An 18,807-nucleotide genomic window follows, 5' to 3' on the forward strand; every position below is an offset into this window, starting at 1 on the left:
TTAATTTAAGCTCCGTATTTCGTAGTTACATTACTAAAAAAGTGTTTTCCATGCAAGACTGTGTCGCACAAAAACATCGTCGTCGGTCACGTTCACTCAGCTGTTCCCATCGCATCGCAGAGGCAGGAAAGGAATTTATTTCAAACATATCTTTTATCCATAATTTCAAATTCACTGAGTCGACATGACCGTACAGCCTTTCCATTAAGCGTGAGTAGAAACAGTTTTTTATGAATATAAATGCACATTAAATCTTTGGTTTCCTACCCGGAACAATAAGGCAGTTATTTTCCTAACTTAGCTACACAAACACACACAGTGGGTTTAACTGCAGCATCACTGTACACACTAATACTGTGTATGTTGTTTCTGAAGTTAATGTAGCTACAACTATATGGTGTAAATATGTTGCATGTACAATGACAGTGTCAACCTGTCATTTGGTCTTTGTCTCAGCCAGATGTAACTGTGGCTAAGCAGTTAACATTTAGTTCTTGTTTTTAATCCCTGGCTAACACAGAATGGCATACATGAGAAAGTGGCTGTCAATATACGATAATATGCTGATTATTACAATGTTCCTGTCATTCGCAGTCATACATTTATACATTATATTGAAGACTCTTTTCCCATCATCAGTGCCTACCGCCAGTGACAAGATGAGGCCCCTGAAAGACGCCGAGCTGGGGGCCTTCACCTTCTTTGCCTCAGCTCTCCCTCATGATGTCTGTGGGAGCAATGGCCTCCCTCTGACCCCCAACTCTATCAAAATCCTGGGACGCTTCCAGATCCTCAAGACTGTCACTCACCCCAGACTCTGTCAGTATGTGGACATCTCCAGAGGGAAACACGGTATGATTTCTGTCTTGCTCTTTCAAAAGGGGTCTTATCATATTGTATATCCTGTCCTTCCATTTTAATATTTTATTTAGTTTTCACCTAACGTCAAATCAAATCAATTTTATCTGTATAGCCGGCGCAAATCACAATCACATTGCCTCAGTGGGCTTTACAGTAAGATGGAAGAAACCTCAGGAAGAGCCACAAGGGAGGGATCCCTCCCAAGGACGGACAGACATGCAATAGATGTCGTATATATATATATGTAAGGTGTGTGGATCCAGGAGGAAGACTGAGTGTGCCGAGGCATCGCCAAGTGGTGCCCGAGCCACATGACCTCCTCTCCACCGTGGTGACCTGGAAGAGGGCAGGCCACACAAGATAATTAGCAGTAAAAAGAAAACATCAGAGTGAAGAGGCATCAAAACGTCCTTAATATCTACCCTCACTGAGCGGATCTAAAATATACTTGGCATTTTGTTTGGGCATCTTTATCAAGATAAACCATTATTAACTTTCTAAATTGATGACAGTCGTCTTGTTTCATCGTGTTGTTCCATGTTTGTTGTGATTTGTGTCCAATTCTGATGTTAAATGATGACAAAATGCTTTTCACAGTTTTCACTAGTGGTGAGCACAATAACATCGTGTAGAACTGCATTTTATTGTAGACCAACACAGCAACATCAACAACACAAACTAAATTGATGACAGTCGTCTTGTTTCATCTTCTTGTTCCATGTTTGCTTTGATTTATTTCCAGTTCTAATGTTAAAAGATGACAAAATGCATTTCACAGTTTTCACTAGTGGTGAGCACAATAACATCGCAGACCAACACAACAACATCAACAACACAAACTGGAGCCTTTTAAGCTGTTATTTCAGTCTAAGGTTGCACAATGAAAATTAAAATATTGTCTTAATCACAGTATATTTAAAGACAATATCCAAATCACAGAAGCCAAAGCCAAAAGTCAAAGGTGTGGCAAAACACAATATAATAACCATAATATATATAGAAGTACTGTAGTGCTGCAGAGATTCCCTGGCCTACAAATCTTGTTCTCCTAATGTAAGAAGACATGTTTGATAGGTACAGACCCCAAAAACTGTCACATGAAAAAACTGAAAATTAAAACTGTGATGCAAAAATGATCAGTCCCACTGATTGGAATCATTTCACAATCTGAATATCTGCCAAACTAATCCCATCATGATTTTTTTTTACCAAACTGCACATGCAGCCCTATATGACTCAGTGATGATCAGCCCTGCAAACTCCACCAATAAAGATCCTTAAGGTTCAGAAAGTATTACTTCAGGAAGACGGGATGTTTTTGCAATCTGAAATTAATGCACAGCAACTAAATTTAGTCCCTTGCTCCTCTGCTAAAAGGTTATTGATACCCTGGAAAAATTCCTCTGGTGGAAACACTGTAATGTGCTGTAGCTGAATTCACTTCTCTTTGTTAGAAACCTTCTCAGACAGCTATTGTTTTGGACAGCATTACTTTATATCGAAGTCGAAGAACATCAAAACATTATTATTTTTTTTTATCTTAATGAAAAAATGCATCAACTTTGTTAGATTTTAATTAGAACCAGGTGTGCTTTTTCACCACACTTTCTATTGTATAGGTGCAGCATAAATACATGCTTACCCATAATGAATGATGAAGTATCAATAAATGATCGCTAACTCAGTTGGATATCTCTTTTCGTTTGGTTTCTTCTTCTTGCTCTATAGAACGGCTGATAGTTGTTGCTGAACACTATGAAAGCAGTTTAAGTGACTTCCAAAAACAGGGGAAAACAGCCAGGTGAGATTATCATTAATAATTCTCATTCATTTTCAGAAGTATTTAGAGTATATGTGATGAAACTCATTGTCGTTTTCTCCTTTCACTTGCACTGGTGAGAAGTTATCGCTTAACCTCTTACTGTAGATGTTGTGTATGATGAGCAGACAAATACTATGCATTAACCTTGCCATCTACTGGCCAACGTTGGGTTTGCATAATAACTTCAGTGTATTGGATGATTTATTTCTGAAGTGTTGATAGTGTAGATACATTCTTTATCTGCGTTTTCTCTGACCTGGTCACCACTTGACCATCAAAGTAGGTTGACACATTGTTGTGTTTTTGTCTGTGTTAGCCCAGAGAAAGTGCTGCAGATAGCCTATGAGGTCCTTGAAGGTCTTGAGTTCATGAACAAACACGGCATGGTGCACAGAGCCCTCAGCGCACACAATGTGCTCATGGACTGCAAGGTAAAAATGAGCTGTTTTATGTATGTCAGTCAAGACAATTAAATGATTTTTTAAAATGTAATTCTGTCACTCTAAGATAGCTTTTTTCTTTGTAGGGGAATGTCAAGCTGGCAAAGTTTGGCCTTTATCACATGACTGATCATGGAGCCGATGTAGATTTTCCCATTGGGTACGTCTTTTTCTCCTCATTCATCACAGAGAACGGTCCATTAGGGCTTCTCTGGAACTCTTCAACTGGTGGGACTGAGCTATGTGAGCTGTCTGTTCAGGGTCAAAGGTTTCCTTGTATCTGTTTGCTGTTAGTCGACTCATAAAAAAGCCAATTGACCATAACATTGATGCATAATGGGCCATCTTTTTTCATCGAAAACAGGTTTTGGGGCATCAAAATAGCTTCCTGGTTCAGGAACTGTAACAAATCATTGGACTTTTATCCTAATCCAAAGGCCTTTGTGTTCTACCAAGATTCTCTGTGTAATATCCTTTCGCAGATTGAAAAGAGGAATGATGGCAGATACCCATGTCTTTCAATAAAACATCTGGATGGAAAATGTAATAAATGTAACCGTCAAACAGCTATACAGGTTGCTCTTAAAGGTGCAATATGTAATAATTGTAGTTTAAAACATTCAGAATTGTATCACTTTACATAGAGTTACACATGTATTTCATAGTATGGAAAGGGAAAACAGAAATTAAACAAAGATCACAAAGAAATGAAAACTTCATAGATAAACATCTGTACTAGCTGTCGACAACAAATGTTATTTAGAGGCTGACAGAGTGATGTGCCTATCTGCTCTGTGATCATCGCCCCAGGTACCCATCATACCTTGCTCCAGAGGTGATTGCTCAAGGCTCCTTCCACCCCAGTGACTCTTCCCATGATGAAGCTCCCCTGCCCTCAGGACCCAAGACTGACGTTTGGTCTCTTGGGGTTTTGCTCTTTGAATTGTGTGCAGTAAGAATCCTTCATCAACCTCCTCAAAGAAGAAGAAGTCATTCATACAAGACTTTTTTCAATGCTGTTTGGGTTTCGCTCAAATTTCACCTTTAATTCTGACACTGAATCTGTTACAGGGCAGACGACTGCTGCAGAATATTGATATAAGTGAGAGATTGAAATTCATTCTAACCTTGGGTAAGTGAAAAGGACGTCCTTATTGGAAGTACTGCGCAAATATCCTCTAAAGCTCAATTAGGCTTACACTGTGATATTGTTCGTCATTCTCAGGTTGCATGGACGATATTGTCACTGTCCTTGCTGAGGAACATGGTTGCCTGGATACAATTAAGGTAAAGCATTAATCTTTGGCTGCCTGAATCTTAGTCAATAAGATACTTAAGGTATCTTTTTAGGGACTGAGCTATTACCTATTACTGGAAAACTAGGTCACATAACTGCCGTCACAGTATATGTTTTAAAAAACACAGTTGTATTAATGAAGCACAGTTTGGAAAGATTTGAGTATTTGTACTACAACTCTTGAGTTTAGGCACTGATACCAAAACAATACTCGTTCCATTGTCTTACTTGGAAATCTTTTTGTTTTCACCCAAACACCCAAACAATAGGTGTTTCTAAGTGTTCTGTAAATGCTAAAGGGTTGTTGTATGTTAGCATCAATCCCCAGAAACTTTCATATAAATTATAAACATAAATTTAATTTGGTTCAATAGGTTATACTGGCACAATATTAACTTTTTATATGTGTTCAAATGTATTCAGTAACACAGATATAGTCCAAGTACTTTGTGTAAGAATTTCTTAATCTCTCTCTATTTTTTTTAGATTATTGTGAGTTTAAATGTGAACTGTCTGTATTGTGCCTTTACTCTAGCTAATGCAGTCTTTTTTTGTTATTTAGGAGCTGCCTGAGAATGTTCTGGAGTTATTAAGGAAATGCTTGACTTTTCTTCCATCCAAAAGGTAAATACAGTCTCTGCTGGATATCTTGTTGAAGGAGATTGACCATTCAGTTTCCAAAACACTCTGGTCACGCAGGTTATGAAATATTTGCTGCGTGTGCGTCAGAGAGGATTCCAGCTCGCCAGAACCAACAAGTGAAATGATACCAAAATAAACAGAAGCGAGTAATTGCCTGACACTGCGATAAACAGTTTTTACGACTTGATATAACTAATTGTTTTATTCAATAAATTCTCAGTTCTTACATATTAAAGGCACACTCCGTGTCTGCGGATATTTCAGGTTATGACCATAATTTCTTTGTATGTGTCTTCCAGGGCGACCCCTGCCGAACTGCTGGGAGACCCTGTGTTTAATGGCGTTTCCTGCCTCTACACACCCTTCCAGAAGCCTGTTAGCCTGTTCTCTTCATCTCTGCGCTGTGCACATCTGGACCTCCCAGAGGACATCAGTGACCTTTGCAAAGGTCTCGCCCTACTACACACAATTTTACATGCAGCTGTACACTCACACTAACACACCACATGCACACCAATCACTCAGTCAAACCTTCTTCCTTTTGGTTAAAAAATTCAAAATACAAACTTGTACAGTTGAATTGATTTTTAAATTAGCTTTCATTAAGCATTCTGTGTTTACTGTTTTGTGTGTGTGTTCATCTTAAGACGATGATGAAGACTACTTGTCAGAGCGGGCCATACATGAGGTGTACCATCTGTGGTGTCTGGCGGGGGGAGACCTTGAGAAGGAGCTTACCAACAAGGAGATCATACAGTCCAAACCTCCAATCTGCACACTGCCCAAGTACATTACATGCCTGCACATGCACAGATGAAGGCATCTGCTAGCTTTAGATGATATTCAGACGTCAGGTTAAAATGTCTCTCTCTCTCTCTTTTTGTAACTCTGTCTTTCTCCAGTTTTGTCTTGGAAGATGGTGAGTCATTCGGCCAGGGAAGGGACCGGAGTTTCTTGCTTGATGACACTACAGTGACGCTGTCTCTGTGCCAGCTTAGAAATGTAAGACGACAAGCTTGACAGCAGACATGCAGACACTCTTTTACCATCATTTGCTGTATACAACATTTAACAATATACCACAGCTTTAAGGTATTAGAACTGTGCATAATCAATGCATCACCTTATTGTTCTGTTTTGTTAAATGTGCCCCTTGCTTTTAAACACTGTTGATCCATGATAGTGACAAACAGAGCATTTTCAAAAGGCACCTTTTCAACTCTCTTCCTTTTTCAGAGACTGAAGGATGTAGCAGGAGAAGCATATTACCCTCTACTGGAAGACGAGTAAGCAATCTTTCCTCCTCTCATCCCTTGTCACTATTTTTCACATCGCCCTATCATTTATTTTGGCTCGGGTAACGTCATATTCCCTTTACTTCTCCCCCCTCCAGACAGTCAAGTCTGCCCCAGTCCAACAGCAGCAATGAGCTGTCGGCCACCGTCACGCTGCCGCTCATCATCCGCGAGAGAGACACCGAATACCAACTCATCCGCATCATCCTCTTTGACAGGCTGCTCAAGGTCTGGCCTCCACACACATTCATACATACACATACTTTAAGTTGCTCACACTTGGGGACACGCTCATGGGATGCTATACACATGAACATATCTTTCAATTAGACAGAGTACCTGAATATGTCAGAGCCTGATGGTTGTTATTTCCCTGATTTGTAATAATTATCATTTAAACAGGTTGTTGTTGAATAAAAAATGATAACATGATGGTTTAATGTTTTGTCGTCAGGCCTATCCTTACAAGAAGAATCTGGTGTGGAAAGAGGCCAGAGTGGATATTCCTCCCCTTGTTCGAGGTCTGGCCTGGGCAGCACTGCTGGGCATTGAGGTACAAGAGAAATTGTAGTCCTTTATTAACCTATTAATGATAAACGACTAAATTTGGTATGTTAAGGAAAAGCCCCACTGAAATGTTTCTGTTTGAGGTCAAAAGATAAAATTTGCAGTGGAAACTGTCAAGACGTGACCACGCCAAATTATTGATTTCACATATTTATCATGCCCTGATTGGTAGACAAAGTTGATTTTCTTTTAAGAAACAAAAAAATCACAAAAATAAGTTTAACCTCAATCTGACATGCTACAAATCAGACCTACCATGTGGATCAAAACTCCTATTATTGAAACTAAAGTTCTGAATCCAGCAGTAGCAACCATTTGATATAATAACTCTGTAGTTTTTGATAAAAAGACATTATTATTTAATTATTTTAATTATTTTATTATTGTTTTTTATGGATTGTAATCTTTAGTCAATACTTTGTTTGCTGTTAACAAATAATTAAATGTTTTATTTATTAAGTAATTGTAAAGGTTTATAAACATTTGTTAAATAATGTTCATCCAAATAATGTTTATAGATGAACTAAAAGTATTCATTAACCATTTACAAAGTATTATAAACTAGTATCAGTATCAAAAAAGAAGAAAAATCAGGTTCAACTTAACAGTAAACAATTGCTTAATAAAGGTTTCTAAAGCATTTTATTGTTCGTTAAGAATGGAATAATTATCAACTTAAGTTTGATACATTTACCATTTATTAATGATGGTTATTATAAAGTGTTACCCATTAATGCATCATACTATATTTAGTCATTAGTCACATGAGGTTACTCATTTTATAATTTTTAAAAACAAACAAAAAAAAACAAAAAAAAAAACAAACACATGGAAATATAGATTCCTATGATCTTGTGACTAACGAACTGATGCTGTAGCCTCATACTTTGTAAAGGAAATTATAAAATTCTACTGTGGACATTAAAAGGTGCAGTTTGGTAACACTATATAATAACCATTATGATAAATGGAAAAATTATAATAAATTACACTTAAGTAAATAGTTATTTAACTGTTAACAAACAATGAAATGCTTTATAAACCATTTATTAAGCAATTGTTTATTGTAAAGTTGCAACTGATGTTTATAATACTTTGTATATAGTAGTTCATCTATAAACATTATTTGGATAGCCATTATAAAGTTGCAACTCTTATTTTATAAACCGTTACAATTGCTTAATAAATTATTTTTTCATTGTTTTTTAACAGCCAAATAACTATTACAGTGACTAATGTTTAATTTACTAGAAATTGACTATTTATTAATGACAGTTATTATCAAGTGTCTTTTTATTTGAGTAGAAAGTCAACAGATGCAAAGCATTTTTTGTATTTAAAACCAAACAGAACAAAACAAATATTCAAACAAAGAGCCCAAAAGTGTGTGCACTGTAGCAGAGAACCAATATAATATAACTGATACTTGAAATCTCTTCTATATGGGTTGATAAACCTAATCCAACCTTTCCAACATTTAGCAAACATGCCTGTAATGTGTCTCAGAGCAAAAGTTAGTTTCTCCATTACAAAAATGTCAAAAGGTGCAGTTTTAGCATTATGTCGCACACTTATCTTTCTTTTTTCTTTTTATTGCACAGGGAGATATTCAAGCCAAATATGAGAGCATTGACAAGGACACGCCCATACCAACAGACAGACAGGTAACATATTTGTCTAAGATTAGACAGCAGTAAAATGTCAAGTCAATTTTTACAAGTTTTTCTAGGGTGCCTTTCTGTGCACGTTTACAGATCGAGGTGGACATCCCACGCTGCCATCAGTACGATGAGCTGCTGTCGTCTCCTCAGGGCCACATCAAGTTCAGGCGTGTGTTGAAAGCCTGGGTGGTCTCCCACCCTGACCTGGTCTACTGGCAGGGTTAGTCTCTCCGCCCTGTCAATTACTTCGACTGTCTCACTCTCGTGTCCTTTTCCTTTTTTGGTTCTCAGTTTAATCTCTCTCTTTCATTTGCACTTTTCCTTATTGTACTAAACATGATCGAACACTAGATGGTGATCATGTCACATCTTGATTTCTACTTCCTCAGTTGCAGGTAAAGTAAACTTGTATTGACAGCTGTTTTGATTTTTTTTTCTTCTTTTCAGGTTTGGATTCACTTTGTGCCCCATTCCTCTACTTGAATTTCAATAACGAAGGTGAGAATTTTGTTTCTATTCCCTAGTTGAGTGTTTTATTTCTACCTTTTTGTTCTTTTTGGCTTCCTTTCATACTTGTGTCAAACTCTTCACAGCCCTGGCATACGCCTGCATGTCTGCCTTCATCCCCAAATACTTGTACAACTTTTTCCTGAAGGACAACTCTCACGTCATTCAAGGTGAGAAATACTAGAATAAGCACTTGTTGTGTGTGCTTGGCACAGCAATAAAGTATTGTGATCTCTTAGCTTAATTTTTTGTTTATCCTGATTGTCATACAAATGAAACACGCTTTTTTCTTTACACTCCAGCCATCCAGTGTTTTTGAGCTTATGTAGTCCTCTGCCACTGCAAGTTAAGTAATAAGTATTAAACACGGTCAGAGCATCCGTCTAAGTTCAAAAACGAATTATCATCGTCTGGCGCAGAGCATCAGGCCGTCAGCTCAATGTTGATTAAATTTTGCCTCCATGTTGTTCCAAAGCTGTGAAAACTAATTTCAGTCTGTCTTAATGGAGTTTGCAGCTGAGCCACATCATTTAGAGATAGGGAAACAAATGAAACCACAAAAGCCTGCGGAGAAATGTCACAAGCAATTCTTATGTGACTGATAATCAGCTTCACCATATACCTCTTGAACTCTGTGGGGAATGCGGCTATTACCCTTTCTTTTCCACTGCGAGATACCCTGGAGAGTGTGCTTATGTTTATCTGTCTGGTCCGAACTCCTTTTATGACTTACAGTTTGAAGAATGGTGTTAGCACAGCATTACACTCAGAAGGAAACCTATGGGCTGAAAGATAAAACCACCGCCTGAAAGCTGCAATTCTTTGAATAACCACTTGAGGTTGGCTCCATGAGTGAATCCCCATAGACCCTCTCTTACAGCAGAAATAAAGATGTTTACAGCCTGGTACAAATAACACTTTGATCTTTATCGTTAATTTTCCTGTTCATGACAACTGTAAGGAGACTGAATGGCACTCAGTAGAGCGCATACCTCCACCAAGCCCCAACACTCCCCTTTAATTCAATCAGGCCTCATCTAATATCAAACTCAGTAGCCCTGTGTCACTCTAAATTTTAAACCCCCCATAACTGCTTAGCCATAATTTAAGCTTACCAAATCTCGGATCCACATTCAATTATACGCTCTTTTACATACCAATCAACTCAATACTCCTTTTTTTTTCATCAAGGTCAATGCATTATTCCCTCAGAAATTAATTTTAAATAAGTCAAAAAATGCCCTATCTAGCAATTGGCAAGTGATAAAAAATAATCCTGGATCAGTTCCTTTAATTGAATCCGCACCAAAAGTTAATGGGGGCAACTGGGCCGAGACCCATCCTCCATTTAAGTTTCATGGAAATCCGTTTGGCGGTTTTTGTGTAATCCTGCTGACAAACCAACAAATTTACACAGGTAAAATAACAACCTTTTTGGCAGAAGTAAAAATAAGTCATCAAGAAAATTTTGAAATTGCCTTTTGCAGCCTGACCTTTCTCCAGCTCCAACTCTGTGAAATTAGGTCTGGCTATGCGAGACAGGCTTTCAGCAACCAGGCTTCCTTTAGCCTGCCTCAACTCTACCCACGCTCCACTTTTTTGCACTATTTTGGATTAACTTGGAGTTAAGTGGAGTCAGACACTGCCACATGGCGATGGCTGGAGCCACCACACTGACCTTCACAGTGGCTCTACAGAAACCTTTGAGTGGCGTCATGGAGTCGGTCCCTGTTTTGTACTGTCTGTATTTACACAGCGTATTTTTCCATGAACAGAATACACAACGTATCTGAAATATGAGATCTCATTGCTTGCTGACTGATTTACTAAATCCAGTCATTAGCTAAGTTTGTGTGTGTTTACATATTGTGCAATCCTTACCTCTTGCTGTTGACTGTAAAGTCTTGTTTGGTCGAGCAGACTTTCTTCTGTTAAGCTACACAATACATTGTGTATAAACCTTTTTGCCCTTTTGCCTGTTTTTTCCAGAGTACTTGACTGTCTTCTCCCAAATGATTGCCTTCCATGACCCAGAGCTAAGCAACCATCTAAATGAGATTGGCTTCATCCCAGATGTAAGTTACCAAGAGTGCGAGTGCCCTGACACATTGACGTAGACAGCAGTAGCTGTATTACAACATTGTCTTCTATTGCAGGTTTACCATTAGTAGGAAGTCAAAGATATTAATAATACATGATTCCACTTTCTGGCTCCACACCAGGGGCAAAGAAACTGACCATCAATAGATCACAGTGTATATCTTTTCATTGTCATTGACATTTTTTTGCTCCACATTCTCCTTTCCAGAATTTGTGGCGAGGGTCAAGTTCTCCCAATAGTCCGCTGGCGATGATTTATACAGCGACTAATGTCTGCTAGGCACACTTAATGATTGTCCTCTGCCAGGCTTACCTTATTTCTCTTACTCTGTGCCATCTCTTCCTGCCCTTCGCTTCCCTCTTTCCAGCTCTGCTCAGACAGTGACAAGGTTAAAGTCTCTACCGTCTCTCTGGGGTTTCAGTAACTGCGCTGATGAATGTGTGTCACCTGTAGACCAGCCTCTGGGACATTACCCGATGAAAAGTGGGGTCTTTATCATAGAGGAGTCAAGCCTCCTCCTCCTTGCAGTATCTGATTCTGCAGCTTCTCTGCTGCTTACTGATCGTCTGTCATAATTTAAATGTGCGTAGGGGAAAAAGAGAACGCTAGGAAAGATACTTCTTGCACGAATATTGCCTGTAACTGTTGTGCTGTTTGTGTTTTTAAACAAAGGTTTACCTCGAACAGATGTCCCTTTGAGATTCTTTCAGTATCTCGCCCATTCGTTGTTCAGACGTGGCTCTTCAAAGAAAAAGCAATGCTCCTACGATGCTGACTTGACATGTACTGCATGTACAGTGCTACCAGCATTGACTTGCCTTTCAAAGGAGACTTAGTATGCCTGTTTTCATTCTTAGGCCAGGATAACATTGGAGCAAGCTTTGTTGATACAGCTTTCATACTTGATGTCAGTCCCAGTGATTAGACTTTACAGGCCATAAATCCCCTTTTTTTTTCGCTGTGAACTTCAGAGAACACTCTCAACTGTTGTTTTACTGACGTAATAAAACTATCGGCCCTAAAAGACCAAATGTCACTCCAGTATGAAATGGATTTGATTCTCCCGTATAGGCAAACCATGGCTAGCTTAATGCAGTTTGTCTTGCATAAAAAGACAAATCTTGTGCAAGAATGCAGAACCCACAAGTCATGTTTGAAAATGTGGTGTCCAAGGACTCAGTTCCAGAAATGCCTGAAGCCATCGGCAGAGAGTCAGATTGCATGTGGCCAGTGGTTTGATTTAGACCATTCTCAATTTGGCCACATCTCCCCTCCTGGGTTTGCCATTTACACCTACACTAATCCAATCTGGCTGGACTCGCAGTCCTGCCGCCGAGCTGCTGAAATTGAGGCCGAGACTGGGAGTGCAGTGGCTCTCTCTCTCTCAAGCTCATCACTCCTGGGCGCAGAAGAGGTCTGCTGAACAGTCACCAGCTCCCCCGCAATTAGCCATCAATTAACTTGCTGAGATAAGCTCCAGTGTTCCTGCACTCGCTGCTCCAGAACCCTTTCACTGCTGAACATTACAGAGCCCCAGCGACGGTAGCCAGCGTTTGGCAGGTGTTATAACAGGTGGTAAATGGTGTGTATGTGCGTGTTAGTATGTGAGAGTGTGTGCGGGGGTGCTAATTTCAATTTTATGCATTTCCTCCTGGGAAAGTGTGGAGGGGAGAGAGTGAAGTTGGAGAGAAAAAAAGGTTGGATGACAAGATTGGTGTAATGAGATTCATTGTTAGCTTTCTCCCCATTGACTAATAACCAAACTCAGCAGTTTGCTCTTTTATTGCCGTTTCTGTTTCTCAGGGGGCGTTGAAATGTGCAGCCATGTGTGCTGCTCTTCTTAAAGAAAAAAGTGTCTCCAGTGGGAAAGCAGTTCATTCATTTCATTTAAGCCCTTAGCAATTTGTTGCTGAATATTAAACGAATGCTATTATCTCATAAATGTGCTAATATCTTATGTCTCTTTTTTTGTCACAGCTGTATGCTATTCCATGGTTCCTGACTATGTTTACACGTGAGTAGCTTTTCTCTCTACACACGGTGTGGATATGATGTGATACTGTGCATAATCCAAAACTTTCAGAGGGTATTTTGAGTCTGCTTCAATTAGAGTATCTATGAAAGAGAGAAAAGGTCAGTGGCCTCGGTATGGACACGTTCTGGAGCTTTTCCGTGCTTTTCTTTTGTGTGAGTGACCTTTATTCCAGCTGCTAATTAATTCCAGTCCCAAAGAGAAAGGACTTGACCGCTCAGCTTGTCACAAGCACATCTTTTTTTTTTTTTTATGTCCATTTTGTGTTTTATCTGAATACATTTTAAAATCCCACCATTGAGCTGATAAGACAAGGTTTCTCCTTCAAGCCTTTGCTTAGCTTTCAACTACACCTTGTAGTCTACATCAGTGGATGGAGCTCTGCTGTCATTGATGATCTATAACAAGATTCACGACAACGGACACAAATGACAAATTCATGTCTCAGGTTCAGTTGATTGACTGAGCTGACGAAGTTTAAAAGCTTTAGATATCAGTGTCGAAAAGTAACTAATTACATTAAATGAAGTACTGTTCATACATATAATCTTGAGGTACTTTCATTTTATCAAATGATTTCCATTTTGTGTCACTTGATACATCAACTCACTATATGAAGATTTATCGCACTTTTTCATCCACCACATTCCACCACAAGATGTAGTTACTTATCAGAGATGTTACATGTCAAACATATGATCATCTAATAATGTATGATGCATTGATTAAACCATCCAAAAGTACTGGACACAAAGCTCCCTCCAACTTTTAGATGTTAATGCAACACTTGTAAAGATCTAATAATAAAACTATCCCTTGATAGCCCTGTGTCGCTCAACATTTTAAACTACCCATGACTGATTAACCATAATTTATGATCACCAGATCTGTATGAGCCAGCCATTAGGACAGCAAAACAGTGCAGATGAAATCACAATCTCCGTTGTGTTGTGAAAGAATAATAGGCCGAGAAAAAGAGAAACAAAATACCCATTATCTCAGCTGCACATTGGTGGTAGCTGAAGGTTACTATCTCTGTTTGGTACCGTATCGCAGATGATAAAAGAATACCTTCTATGGAAACATATTCAAATTGGCTAGATGTTGTTTTCTATTCGGATCCACATTAAATTGTACTCACTCATAGATACCAGCCACCTAAATACGTCTGGGTTTTTAATGTAAGATACAAAAAGTGCCATAACTGGCCTGTCCTGGATCCGTCCCTTTATCTGGATCCACACCAAAAGTTCATGAGGTCTATTCTAGACCCATCCTCCATCCAAGTTTTGTGGAAATCATTTAGTAATTTTGTGTAATCCCGCTGACAAAAAAACAACAAACAAACGGACATGGGTGAAAACATAACTTCCATTCTTATGCATTTTGTAGTGTTGGTACCAATTGTCCATACTGTAATTCTTTAACGCAGGCTAGTACTTGTAATGGAGTTTTTCAGTGTGGTGCAATTACTTAAGCAAATTATCTAAATACGTCTTCAACTGCTGTTTAAAACTAACGTGCTAATAAAATTGTATTTTTTGAGTTACATTTTTAATCAAATTAAGAAAGGTAATTCCTATGTAATGTGATGCACCTGTGATTTTTGTCAGGCTGAGCGGGTGTGTGACACAGTTTTAAGAGATTTTTCCCAAAATCCTAAATGTCAGCCAGAAATGGATGGTGGACATTATAGTGTAGTTTCTAAATGGCAAAGGTATTTAGTATGCAGACACATGTCTGTACCAAGTGTCACGTCTCTGTGACTTAACAGTGGCAGAGCTGAGCTCAAGACTTTACAGGCTTATTATAGCGCTCCCTGTGGGCCGGTCTGCACCATTTTCTGCATCTAAGTAATGACTCACCAACACTATTAATGCAGAGAATTAGAAAGATGTTTTATTAAAAACAGTATATAAGTCTTGTTGGGATGGTTGTTATTACACAGCTATTTGAGCAATATTGATTTCATTGTTATGATTTTACAGTCAGCTGAAATTACAGGAGTAATGTATTCGAACCTGCAGGCCATTAAAGATTTTTGAGGCAATAGTAAAAAGGAAAAAATACATTATGTGTAGATCCATTGGCAGGAAGTGGCAGACAAAATCAATTCCAGACGCTCAGTTTCAGGATAGTAAAAATAAAAAGGCTTTGATAAATATGGATTTAATACAATATAAAAATGCATCTTATGCAACACTTATTGGCAAGTTTGTCTTCCTCAAGAAGACCTTGAGGAGGGCGCGATGTATATTTATAACTTTTTATACCAATATTTATTTAAGACTTCTTTGTTTTTACCACCCTAATTGCCCTAAATTGGATTTGCATACCTCATCCTACCCGTGAATCTTTGCCTTCTTAATCTAAGTTCAAGAGCATCTGTGGATGCTGAAGCTTTTTTAAAAAATGACTAAAAAATATTAGTGGACTTCATGATGACTCTTTTCAGAGCTATTCACTATGAGAAGATTGTGTTTATACATACAGGACTAGAGTTGTACACAATAAGCAAATAGCATTGCTATAATATAAAAGAATCCATCACAATAACCCCGCAGTATCTGCTGTGTGTTGTGAAGCTTGTAATGTTCAACTTCTGTTCAAACTGATTAAGTTGTATTGTGAGAGTGTTGATTCAATTAGGAAGTTTATGTTGTTAAAGCAACAATATGTGAACTTTGATTAATTTTTTGAGATTTTTGTTTTGTAAAAAGAAAATTTGAATTCTCTGATTTGAGCCTCTTAAATTTTTATATTTTCTACATTCTTCACTCATTTATGACTGAATATCTTTGGTTTGTGGACAAAAGACATTTGGGGGTGTCATCTTGGGCTTTAGGAAACAGTGATTAACATTTTTTTAAACCGTTTCCTGACATTTTATAGACCAAACAACTAATCGATTAATCGCGAAAATAATCAACTGATTGTTAATTGCAGCCCTATTACAATATGCATATAAAGGGAACAAAGCAAAGTTAAGTTAAGGATCTGCATCAGTTAAGGTGTAACAACATGGCCAAATGATTTAAATGGCTGCAGTTGTTATATGTTGAAGTTCAGGGCTGCCAAAAGTAGGGCCTGGGTGCCGAAGTCGGCCCACCAAATGGTTCTGTTTGGCCCACCAGATGTTCCTGGTGAAAAAATTAAAACAATTATAGTAAAAAAATGTTTAATGGTGATATTTTTTAGCAAGTCAAAAATACTCTTTAAATATGTAGGATCCGTTACACGTTGCACAGGAAGTCAGTCAATCAAGGGAACTTCAGATCCTTGTACCATCTTTACAACATAACATTACAGTACAATAGGGTTTGGCCCTTGGCCCAACGGCCGACTAATAAGTATTACTTTTGGCCGTCCAAAGGAAAAGTTTGTGCATCCTGTTCTAAACGTTTTGAGATGCTGCATGCCAAATTTGCTTAACGTTATCATTTTAGTAGAACCCATTCAGATTATATGTTACTGGGCAAATATAAGATTACTTGAATCTGGGTATTTTTGTATTTTTTTTGCCTGTGCTGAGATCATTAACTATTTGACTGACTAATTCTGACACCTATGAGTTATACGGTTTGAGAGAATAAAAGTTTCAAAAAAAGTTTCTTGTACCCCTACAGAGACATGTTACAGATTACAGCAATGATTGCAGGTTTGCTCGCTTAATAGTAGAAATGTAAAGATGTTTATTGACTCCAATTAGCATTTCAGTCATTTCACCTTCTGTGCTGCAGCAGAGGTACATACAAGTTTTATTTTGGCTGGCTCTCAGCAGCATACGGTTTGTTTGTTGATGGCAGCATTACACTTTTATCTTTCCACAGAGCGCTGTTTGGAGCTTTAAAATGTGAGGCCGTTAGCAGGGGTCACAGATTATTGTTACAAATTAAATTATATGCAATTAACCTCTGTGTCTTCTAGGTACAGCTCCATCGTACAGTACAACTGTTTGAATAACTTTTGGCCTTTTGGATAGTTGCATTAGGACCTGGCTACTCTGCAGACAGGACCTGTGATTTACATTAATTGTAGCTGAATTAATTTAGGGCTTTGCAGTGGGATGTTTCATTCTTTGGCTAAACACACACACACACACAGACACACACACACTCACACACACACACACACACAGGCCACCTCGGGGACGAAGACTGTGAGGTGTGACCCTTTTACCCCTTATCCTCCCCCTGAGGCAGTGTGTGAGTCCAGTATTCAGGAGATGTGCCCCTCTGACTGCTAATGCCCCCCCATCCAATATGAGACAAGGTTGGAGGGTCATCTTCCATTTACACACACATACACACACACACACACGCACATGCGCGCGCGCACACACACACTGCCTGTCACTCACATGCACCAGTCTGCTCAGCTGACTGCTAATGTGGCACGGCCCCTCCGAGGTATTTTCTCCTCAGCCTCACTACAGTCACACTCTGCCCACACACGTCTACTGCCTTTCATCCCCCTTAACAAACCCCAAGATGATAGAAACAGGTGGACTGTATTGGTTCTCCTGCATAAATCTCAACAGGAAGGAAGCATTAAATTTTCGAATACTGAGCGTAATATGTCTAAAATACTAACTGCAGTGGGACACATCATCAGGATGTGGTTTTATTTGGCTTGAAACAACCTGTGCAGGTTCCCTGCTCTAAAGCTTCTTAGCCCCCTGATGTTCCTCCTGTCATTTTTCCACAACAACACCCACCTAGAAACATTTTCCCAGCTGCCTCCCCCTCATCAAACTATGCCTCCAGGCAAACCTCGCCAATGCACATTGTTGCTTAGTGAGCTTCCCATTTTAAAGCCATAGAGCCATGTTAAGTAAATGTGCTATACACATGCAAATCATACTCATTATATCCTAACTGATCCACATTTCACACTGTGTGCATGTTGCAAGCCATTGTCCTGCTCGCAGGAGCCCATTGTGCATCCCTCGAGGGATTTGTCTTTTCAGGCATTCAGTCATTTTGTAAAATCTCTCCTTTGTTGTATTTATTTCTGTACAGATGTGTTCCCACTGCACAAGATCTTCCACCTGTGGGACACACTGCTGCTGGGTAACTCCTCATTCCCCTTCTGTATCGGCGTGGCCATATTGCAGCAGCTCAGGGACCGTCTCCTGGCTAATGGCTTCAATGAGTGCATCCTGCTCTTCTCTGACCTGCCAGGTAGGAGCATGAGCTGGTGTTTACATCTTTGTCCATTTATCCCAAATGTTATTTGATTATAACAAGAAGCTAACAGCATCTTTCATGATTTAAAGCAAAATTATGTAGTATGTAAGTTTCTGGCCACTGTCGTAAATATGAATCCGAGCTTTCTGTAACAATTTGTCAGACGTTATGTAGGTGCTAACTACAAACACAACTCATTACATCATAACAGTGTCGTGTTGAAAACTTGTATCTTGGAGTAAACGTGTGTAACACTGATCCTACCCTCTCACTGAAGTTACATAGTGCAGAGTGGCTGAGGCAGAGACACCACTCACCCCATTACAAGACACTGTACCATCAAATTTATTTTGAAGCTGTTACTTTAACATAAAAAAAGTTACAAGATGCTGC

The 18,807-nt window shown here is 38.9% G+C and overlaps 1 protein-coding gene across 1 annotated transcript in view; it reads left to right on the forward strand.

The window, feature by feature from the left end:
- Positions 1-84: 84 nt before the first annotated feature.
- tbck (TBC1 domain containing kinase) overlaps positions 85-18,807 on the forward strand; it is a 53,723-nt gene continuing 35,000 nt past the window's right edge. Inside the window, exons 1-22 of the mRNA XM_073465713.1 lie at positions 85-210; positions 640-852; positions 2,590-2,662; positions 3,000-3,114; positions 3,210-3,283; positions 3,934-4,075; positions 4,195-4,255; positions 4,349-4,410; positions 4,983-5,044; positions 5,362-5,510; positions 5,710-5,848; positions 5,965-6,064; positions 6,299-6,348; positions 6,456-6,585; positions 6,812-6,910; positions 8,526-8,588; positions 8,679-8,805; positions 9,033-9,083; positions 9,179-9,262; positions 11,082-11,167; positions 13,171-13,207; positions 18,247-18,408. Coding sequence (XP_073321814.1) covers positions 660-852; positions 2,590-2,662; positions 3,000-3,114; positions 3,210-3,283; positions 3,934-4,075; positions 4,195-4,255; positions 4,349-4,410; positions 4,983-5,044; positions 5,362-5,510; positions 5,710-5,848; positions 5,965-6,064; positions 6,299-6,348; positions 6,456-6,585; positions 6,812-6,910; positions 8,526-8,588; positions 8,679-8,805; positions 9,033-9,083; positions 9,179-9,262; positions 11,082-11,167; positions 13,171-13,207; positions 18,247-18,408 — 2,059 coding nt within the window. The 5' untranslated portion in view covers positions 85-210; positions 640-659. The remainder of the gene's footprint in view (positions 211-639; positions 853-2,589; positions 2,663-2,999; positions 3,115-3,209; positions 3,284-3,933; positions 4,076-4,194; positions 4,256-4,348; positions 4,411-4,982; positions 5,045-5,361; positions 5,511-5,709; positions 5,849-5,964; positions 6,065-6,298; positions 6,349-6,455; positions 6,586-6,811; positions 6,911-8,525; positions 8,589-8,678; positions 8,806-9,032; positions 9,084-9,178; positions 9,263-11,081; positions 11,168-13,170; positions 13,208-18,246; positions 18,409-18,807) is intronic.

Source organism: Pagrus major, chromosome 1 (assembly GCF_040436345.1).
Source record: "Pagrus major chromosome 1, Pma_NU_1.0".
Lineage (NCBI taxonomy): Eukaryota > Metazoa > Chordata > Actinopteri > Spariformes > Sparidae > Pagrus > Pagrus major.